This window comes from Apium graveolens, chromosome 1, assembly GCF_009905375.1.
Source record: "Apium graveolens cultivar Ventura chromosome 1, ASM990537v1, whole genome shotgun sequence".
Lineage (NCBI taxonomy): Eukaryota > Viridiplantae > Streptophyta > Magnoliopsida > Apiales > Apiaceae > Apium > Apium graveolens.
This window is the reverse complement of record NC_133647.1, coordinates 196,660,152-196,670,302: the sequence shown is the minus strand read 5'-3', so window position 1 is coordinate 196,670,302 and position 10,151 is coordinate 196,660,152. Positions and strand designations below refer to the sequence as shown.

Below are 10,151 nucleotides of genomic sequence, written 5' to 3'. Positions count from 1 at the left end.
ATCCTCAAATCCTCCCAGTTGGTTACCCAATACGGTTTCGGATTATCAAGCTCCGTATGGGTAACAGCACGACCAGTAATAGGCAGCCCCAAGATCATGTAAACATCCTCCAATGTAATGGTCATCTCACCGAATGTGAAGTGAAATGAGTTAGTCTCTGGCCTCCACCTCTCCACCAGTGCAGTGATCAAGCGAATATCATTTTGCGGAACAACCAAGGGGTTAACAAACACCCCGAAACCCCAGCCTGTAAGCAAATGTATATGCTCCTCATCCAATACCCAGTTACCCATGTTAGCAGTCAACTGTCTAACATCGAGCGTCTCCCTCTCACCCCCATGCCATATAAGAGTACTAATGTGATCATCCTGCATGGTCAGCAATGATCGATCCATAGGCCCGCCTTCCATACTCATTTTATCTGCAATTTTCAAAACAAGAATTATTTCAGTTTGATATTATAATGCACAAATAAGGGAAGAATAACAAACAACTAAACAAATAACTGCACAAGCGACAAGCGAAACCAATTTATGGGTTCCAATTTATATAGAAATTCAAAACTTCTTATCAGCAATCTATCTACTCATCAGCATGGAAACATACAATTAAAACTAAAAAAGTGAAAAGACGACAAGCGAAACCAATATAGGTCGAGATTCACTATAAGCATTTCCATTTCCAGATTTCGCATTAGACTGTGCAAACTAATATTAATTAAATGCACTACACTGCACAAGCTCAAATTATATGATCCAAAATGCAATTCTTATCAACGTACTTATAAGCACCAAAACATCCAACTAAAAATAAATTAACGAAAACACAATCATAACCTTAAATTTATTACCAAACCTTCCATTTTCAGGAACTACATTTCACCGCGCAATTCACTATAATTAACTAAACTTAAAAACTTCCCCCCTATATAAATTTAACCTAATTATTCGAATGAAATTTACAACTCAAAATTAAACCTAAACTAATTTCTCAACTAGTTTATTTGACCTAATTAATCCTAACCATAATTGTTATAAAATCCAAAATTCAACCCAAATTCGAATTAAATCACCACAAATAATGAAGAACATAAAATTCGAACTAAAAAGAATCAAATCAACATATAATTCGAACTAAAAAGCATAACATCAACATTTAATTCGAAATAATCCTAACCCTAATTGTTAAATAAACCTAAATTCGAATTAAATCACCAAAAAAATCAAGAACATAAAATTAGAACTAATAATCATCAAGTCAACATATAATTCGAAACAAATTTAAAAAAAATCAAGTACATCATGTGTGTGTATAATCATGAACAATCTTGTGTGCGTATGTGTTTATAGTCGTATATATACATACATCTCGTGTGTGTGTATACGGTGTGTGTGTGTGTATACGGTGTGTGTGTATACGGTGAGAAAAACAAACCTCAGAAAATCGAGGAGGGAGAAGAATAATCAATCGCCTGATATCGGTGTGGTTGTGTGTGTTTTTAGTGTTTTAATCGAATGAAAATTGTTAACAGTCGCTGGTTGTGTTTATCAGTTAACGACTTCCGCAATGATTCATTGCGGAAGTATTAAGGGCAAAAGGGTAATTTCGATTTATCCGCAATAATTCATTGCGGAAGCCTCTTACCTTCCGCAATGATTCATTGCGGAAGTCAGGAGCCCTTACGCAATGAATCATTGCGGAAATACGGGTTGGCTCCTAAATAGATCCCAACCAACCATGGTTGGGGAAGGGCACCCTTTTAAATTATATTTATATATAATATAAATAATATTTATATATGATATATATATAATTTATATCTATAATATTTATATATATATTTTAAACAATATTTATATATAATATAAATATATTTATATTTATATACAATATAAATAATATTTATATAACAGTTCGGTTAAAAACCGAACAGAACCGAAAAAATCGAAGTATTTCGGTTCGGTTCGGTTCGGTTCAGTTTGAAAAAAAAATTAAGTTCGGTTTGAAAAAATATAAAACTTCGATTTTCAGTTATTTCGGTTTGGTTCGATTTTTAACCGAACCGATCGTTTGCTAACCCCTAGATGGAGGGCCATTCTCCCTCTGTGGCAGAATGAGTATAAAAATAGAAAAGTAAAATAATACTTTTTTATATTTTTTTTTACGATTTAAGTATTAAACTTTGTATAAAGCAGTATGTGTTCTAAAAACATATGATTTGCTTTATCAATCTTTACAATGTACATGACCGATACCAATTTGATTATTAAAATTCGATAAATCGCTATGAATTCTTCTAGAATCATATATTACTAATAAATTACATTCCCTTCATCTCATTAAATATCATACATCGGGAATCGTGCGCCTGACATGCATTTAAATTGAACCGCCGCTCATTTGCAATCCATGCCGATTATGTCTCAGCATAATTTTATCTTTTCTCAAAATAACCACTTTTGTTAACATATCCGATGGATTCTCTTCTCCCTGAATCTTAATTAATCTCAACAGTTGGTTTATCACCTCACGTATTCAATGATAGCGAATGTCGATATGTTTCATCTGGGAATGATACTTTGAATTCTTACTCAAGTCTAGAGCACTCTGACTGCCACAATGTACTTCGTAGTCTTCTTGATTAGTACTCAGCTATCGGAAAAATTGCTTTAGCCATAACATTTTTTTTTGGCTTTAACTGCTACAATGTATTCTGCCTCTGTAGTGGATAGAAATCTTGATTGCCATGACACATCTTTCCTTACAAAAGTGTAAAGAAAACATGAAGTAGATTTTCTACTATCAATATTCTCGACTATATTTATATATGTATATCCTTCCAAGACTGGGTTAGCTCCCCCGTAACATAGACACATATTCGATGTACCTTTAAGATACCCGAGAATCACTTAACTGCTTCCCACTGAAAGGATTTGAAAGAAATCGGCTTACCATTCCAACTGCATGAGCAATATCTGACCTCGTACAAACCATAACGTGCATCAAACTTCCTACTACCGAAGAATACGGCATCTTCGACATTTCCTCTATATCTTTCTTATATGAGGGGCATGATTTCTTGCTTAGTTTGAAGTGGTTTCCCAATTGAATGCTAACTGGTTTTGCTTTATCCATTTTGAACTTTTTAACCACTCGTTCAACATACTTTTCCTGAAATAGTCATAACCCTTTGATTCTTTCCAACTCGAACTATTTGCATTCCTGAGATTTGTTGAGTTGGTCCTAAATATTTCATATCAAAGTGTTTAGAGAGCTCATTTTTCAACTAGCTTATCTTTGTTGAATCTTTTCCCATATTCAACATGTCATCAATGTATAATAATAGTGCAACAAAATTATCATTTGGAAATCTTTGAAAATCAACACACTGGTCTGCATTAATTCTTTTGTAGCCTTGTCTCTTCATGAAAAAGTCACACTTTTTGTACCATTGTCTAGGTGCTTGTTTAAGACCGTACAGACTTTTCTTCAGCTTGTAAACAAGATTTTCCTTTCCTAAACCATCAAAACCTTCTGGTTGTTCCATGTATATTTCTTCATCTAGATCACCATGAAGAAATATGTTTTCACATCAATCTGTTCAAGCTCGAGATTTAAATTAGATGTTTATCTGAGATAGATACGAATTGAAGTCATTTTCATAACCGGTGAAAATATTCGCCAAGATCAATTCTTTTCTTCTGATAAAATCATTTTACTACCATTATGGCTTTATGTTTCACTACCTTTCCAAAGCCATCTTTCTTGATCTTGAATACCCATTTATTCTTCAAAGTTGTCTTACCTTTGGGAAGCTTTACCAAATCATATGTATGATTTCCTCTTGTATTGCTTGCATCCAAGCAAGCTTATTTTCAAGAGAAATTGCTTCATGAAATTTTTTTGGTTCCCCCTCTTCGGTAAGTAGAAGATATTCAGACTCTGGGTATCTTCATGAAATTGCTTATTTGTTTTGAATATGTTTTCTAGGTTTTCTGTTAGGGTTCTGTTTTGTAGCCGCCTTAAGAGTATTATATAAACTATCTAGTGTTAGGAATTGTCCTACATCGGTTGTGGGAAGGGCATATTACTAGAATATAAGCAGTCAGTTAACTCCATTAATTAGAGGCCTTTTGGGACATGTCCAAAAATAAATCCGTGTGGGCTCGAACCTGACCAAAAGCGGACAATATCTTACTAATGTGGAGTTATGCCTGCTTAATAAGGCCAACAAGTGATATCAGGCATGACCCAAAGCGGAAAATATCTTACTAATGTGGAGTCATGCCTGCTTAGTAAGCCCAACAAGTGATATCAGAGTTATGATTATAGCGGTCCAGAACAATCTCGGATGGGCTCCCAGAATGGACCTAGGAAGCGGCTGATGGGCTACCCTAGGATGGGCTTAAGAGGGAGGCAGGTGGGCCTTTCAGTATGGGCCTAGGGGATTAGTTAGAGCCTGATGGACTTGTCAAGGGGGAGCCAGATCACACAATCAGGAGGCGGATTCGACTGGTGTTGAGCCCGATGTGTAAAGGGGGAGATTGTTAGGAAATATCACACATCGATTGTGGGAAGTGCAGATTGCTAGAATATAAGTAGACAGTTAACTCCATTAGTTAGAGGCCTTTTGGACATGACCAAAAATAAATCAGTGCGAGGTCGGCCCTGACCCAAAACAGAAAATTTCTTACTAATTGTGGAGGCTTAGCAAGCACAACATCTAGGACATAACCTAAACTCAAGATTTATTCTGTAATTTGTCTCCTCGAGATCAATAAAACTTTTCTCTTCTGCCAATTCTTCATGTTTATTATAGTCTTTCTTAATTCCGTTATAACAATAACAATTAAAATGTAATATCTCCTTACAAACATATTGTACGAACATATTATAGATACATAAACTTCTCTTTAAAACTATATATATTATGGTTATGACTTTTTAACGTGTACCAAAGGAGAAAAACTTAAAATTAGTTGGTGATAAATAACTTCATTAACTTTATAATTATCTTATATAAAGTTTAAATTTTAATATTAATTTTTTAAAGAATTAATGGGTTTGATAACACCATATTTAATGAAAAAAGTATAACAAGTGTATATACTTATTCATAAATTTCTTATATGTAATAATGAGTAGTATGTAATAATTAGTTTGTCATCTAGTTATTCCCTCCGTCCCTTTTTAGTTGTTACATTTGGAAAAAATATTTGTCACATTCATATTCCAATGCATAATTTTAAATAGTTTATCATAACTACCCCTATATTTTAAGTATGAATGTTCGAATTTACAAACAATACATATATTTTTAACTCATCATTTAACGTATTAATTAGGGGTAGACATGAAAACAAATGATATATTTAATTTTTTTGTTAATATGTGTGTTTTACCTAAATGTGACAACTAAACCGGAGGAGGGAGTATAAGTAATGAATAGATAATAGTGTGAGGAAATAATTAGTAGATAATAATGATAGGGTAATTAATAGGGGACAACATTGTAATTACACACTAATAATAATTAGAAGGTAACTAGTAAGGGATAAATGATAATTAAATTGTCTAATATAATAGTAGATAATAGCATTAATTGGAATTTGGAATGCCATTAAAAATTCAATGATTTTTTTTTTTATAATATTAGGCAGGGTTGGACGAGTCCGGATCCTCTGTCCCCTTTTTGTATCCCCTATTATGTCCCCTGAAGTCTGTTAATTTTTTCAAATTTATATAAAGTATATCTTAATTTGATTTTATTTTCATATAGTACATAATTAACTAAAAAGAATTTCATATGATATTATATAGTATTTTTTATTTTTATATCTCTATATTAAATAATTAATTAAATTTTTGAAAACATATTTTTAAAATTTAATATTAAATTAAAAAGCAAAAAAAATACTTTATTTATAGCTAAGATTATATTAAAATATTGAAGTCTTTTTTATATAATTTTTTTTTTGAGAAATTTATATAAAATTTAATCTACTAAAATTATTTTTTTTTTCTAAAAAGCAAATATATTGATATGTGAAGGAACCGGTACATAAATTAGGGACAACCGGACAAGTATTGAAACCCTGTAATATAAAACTGAGGGACTGTAAATTAGGGTTTGGTTTGTATCCCAAAGTTTTCTTCTTTAATTATATATCCTATCTTCCAGATAATTTGTATTTTAAATTGCCTGAATTTGTAAGTTTTCCAATCTCAATTTAGTTTTTTTATTTTTATATAGGTTAATATCAGGTAATGCATACATGTATATGAATATATAACTTCAAAGTTAGACATGGTACACAAAGGTTATATAGATAGGGATTGATACATATGATTCATTCGTTACCCTCAAAATCAATGAGACTATGCATCGTTTATTGATTCATTTGTCATAGACTATAGTCTTGTTTAATCAGAGTAGAGATTTGAGTTTTTTTTAACCAGGGCTACCCTGGGTGTGCACTGAGTAAACCCTCCGAACTCACACAATAGTATTGTGTCTGTAAACCACGTGAACCAATGTAAAGTGATTAGGGATTTGAGTCGTTATTTGTGGTTGAATGTATGTATACATTCTCTTGTTTCTTTCTTAGAAGTTGTCTTACCGTAACATTTGTTTGATCGTGAGTTTGTTTGTAAAACGTCCTCATGGGGTTAGTGCCAATCACTCTCAAAGTAACCCCCGGAGATGAGGTTATTTTGGAGAATATTATTTTAGATGATGACGAGAGAGTTGATCCTTCTATCATCAAGGTTGTACATAACTAACCTTCTCTATCTTTTTTTTCCTGATTTATTTTACTTCACCTTTTCACATTTTAATTCATTTGGACCACCTCTATTTACAGGGTTTTCATGAAGAATTTAAAGATAAATATGTGTGCATATTTATGCTCCCCATGTCTCCTGGCCATAAGAAATCTATGGTTCTTGATACTACCAGGTTGAGGGACGTTCATGAGCAAATTAAGTCTTCTGGTGGAAATTTTAATGTCATTTGTGTGCCTACACATATAGAGCATAATAAAAATGATTTTGAATACTTCAATCCATACCATGAATACTTGGAGATCAAATTTTGCACTTCATTCCATCATATTCATCTCGATGATTCTGCATGCTTGAAGCGGATGGAGAGTATGATTGGTATCCCGAAAGATCCTGAAGCGGCCTATGTTATCCTTGGTCCGATGAATGGTTCGTGCAGAAAGGTTGTCAGTATCCTTAATAGTGACTTTTTCAAGTGGCATGGAGCTGAAGCTTTTCCATTTACCACAGAAAAGATACAACAACTGACATGCGAGGATGAAGCTTTGTGGAGTTGCAAATATGATCTTGGAACTCTTTTATCAATGCCTGATCGTGATTATGTTATCTCAAATGACTGCACAAAGGTACTTCCATCCCCTCGATGTGCCATGAGCATGAATTTGTTTTGAATATAGTTCTTAAAGAAAGAATGACTCAATTATCCTATGTAAGAGCCTGCTCTGATTTGCCTAGTTTCAGATTAGTTGCCCTTTATACCGACTATTAAAGTTGATTCCACAGGCGTGTCTCATTTTTGGTTCCTCTTCCTTCTGTATGCTCTGCCATCAAGCGTACTGCATACACCTATGACTTACCACATCAGTCTCACTTCCCCCCAATGTATACACAATTAACATATATAAACTAGATTTTATTCTTTAAGGTAAGATGTATACACAAATTCATGATTAAATACCTAGATAAAATAAGAACCCAAGGCTGATAACCTTCTTGCAACTTGTGCTGAATATACTAAAGGGGGTACCATTATAGAGTAATGTGATGATTAAGTTTTTTTTTCATATGCATTAATACATTAAAGTATATGTATTTGTATTATTTCTTTATTTATCCAATATTCTTTGCTAGATAATGACATTTGGGATAATATGTGTATCAATAGTATTATGCACAATAGTTTACATATTCTTTGCATATTCTGCTATCTTCGTAGTTTTATTAATGGAATCGATTTAGGTCCCTGTTTTTGATCTACATCAAAGGACTGTTTGCCTCTTATTCTATGAAGATACTTTGGATTGCAGAAATTGGACGGAGAAACTTAAGAATCTTTACGTAGCACGTAACGATTTTGAGGTGGTGGTTGTCTTCCCCATTACTTTTGGGCATGATCACTCAGTGGAATTCAAGAATCGGAGACGCACCTTAAAATTTTGGAAGGTGTTCGGTGACATGCCATGGTTGGCAATCCCTCTTGATGACCCCAAATGCACGCAGCTGTGGCGCATTTTCAGTAAACAGTGCAGTGATAAACTAAAGTTGCTCATAATTTACTCTAGAGGACAATACTTCGAGGAAAATGGATTCAAAGTCCTGGTGGAGACTGGATTTAAAAAATATCCTTTTATGAGAAAGGAAGTGGTGCGGACTTCAGTTGCAGCAAAAAGAGAAAAGAACTTGTCCTCATTTTTGGGACGAAATGAACTTATTCGTGGTAGGGATTTGTATTATGCTGGACGGGTCAGTTCTCTATATCAATCGTCAATATAATCATTTTTCTTTATGCATACTATTTGCTTGTTAACACAGTGTATTTGCCCCTGCAGGAGAAATTTACAGTCTCCAAACTCTTGGGATGTTCAGTTGTCCTCCTTTTTTTGGGAGTATCAGGCTTTAGAGGCTTTAGTGACTTGCTGACTGGTCTACATTTTAATCATGGAGTTACCGCCCAGGGTGTTGAAAGTTTTGAGATAGTTTACATTCCAATGACAGAATCTCCCCCCGAGATTGTCCCTGACTGTGACTGGATGCTGGTTAGCCCCAAGGAGCACCTGATTTCTGTTTTTCATCACTTTTTTGATGACGAAATTACAAAAAATCCAGGAAAACAATTCACCATGGCGATGGTTAGTTTTGGACAGTTTGGACATTATAATCATCGTGGAATCATGTATACCAACTGTTCCAAGGAGGCATATAACTTATTTTTGGAGACCTTCCCGTTTAATGACAACAAAGACAAGGAAGGCTTCAAAGTTCTATATAATGCTGCAATAAACAGACCAGGAAAGAAGATGGATGACTTGTTGAATCGCGTAGGCATCGATTCGGTAATTTGCTATTTTCATTTGATTTTCTAAATTATGATTATACTCCTTGTAAAAAAATTACTCCTATCAACTAAAAATATATATAGAATCAATGAATTAGAATTTTTAATATTCTGTGTAGTTGATTCAATTTGGCTAGTATTAACTCATATCAAGCTCTAACTCAGGTTTCTGTTTTAATATAAATTCTGACTGGTTTATTAGTTAAACTCTTTTAATGTTTTGCTAGCCATGGATATGAGAACTCAATGTCATGTAACAAGACAAGCTTTTAATGTTTTGCAAGCCATGAGTATTTAAAGTCATTTTGTAATATAAATTACAGTCGAGGGCAAAGTAGTACTTTTCCAAGCGAACTTTAAATATTTTAATTATGATAATTAAAATTTTGATTTACATTGTGCTTATATAAGCCTATTTAGTGAAGAGTTTTTGGTACCGAAAATAAAACCTCGAGTATATTGTTTAGGTTAGTGTTCTTTGAATTTTTTTTTTTTGTTGCTATATGTGTGTTTCGATTCAAGTGATGATGGTGAGTTTGTTAAAGCTGTTGCATTTTGGTGAGGAGGAAATAAAATTGTTTGTTTTGGTAAGGACAATGATGTAATGTGGGAATTTTCCGTTCCAGAAAATTCAGATGATATGAAAGTCTTCATATTTATGCATTAACCAGAATTAAGGGGAAGAAGCTCGTTGATTGCTAAGTTGTGTCAGTCTGGCTTTCTATTATGTTTGCATGATTTGATACCTTTTACAAACTAAGCTAAGCTGAGAATATCAACAGCACAGAAATGCAGAGCAATATCTAATTCATTAATTTCTCAGAAAATGATTTTAACAACCTTGCTTGTCCAAAATACAGATAGTGGCTTATATGCCTTGCAGTACACTAACAGAAAAGAGAGAGAAAAGGCTAGGACAAAATGACAGAAGGACCAGGACCACCATACACTAACTTACAGGCCCTGCTTAGGATAACAGAATGGAAAATGATAGAAAGGAAATAATGATAATGAGTGGATAATAACTATCTGA

General features: G+C 33.4%; 1 protein-coding gene across 1 annotated transcript; it reads left to right on the top strand.

Moving 5' to 3' along the window:
- Positions 1 to 6,229: 6,229 nt before the first annotated feature.
- On the top strand, positions 6,230 to 9,176 carry LOC141676861 (putative nucleoredoxin 1-1). The gene is made up of 4 exons (XM_074482578.1): positions 6,230 to 6,768; positions 6,864 to 7,409; positions 8,023 to 8,526; positions 8,613 to 9,176. Exons 1-4 carry the CDS (start codon positions 6,664 to 6,666, stop codon positions 9,144 to 9,146), a joined length of 1,689 nt encoding a protein of 562 aa, XP_074338679.1. The 5' UTR covers positions 6,230 to 6,663; the 3' UTR covers positions 9,147 to 9,176.
- Positions 9,177 to 10,151: the final 975 nt, after the last annotated feature.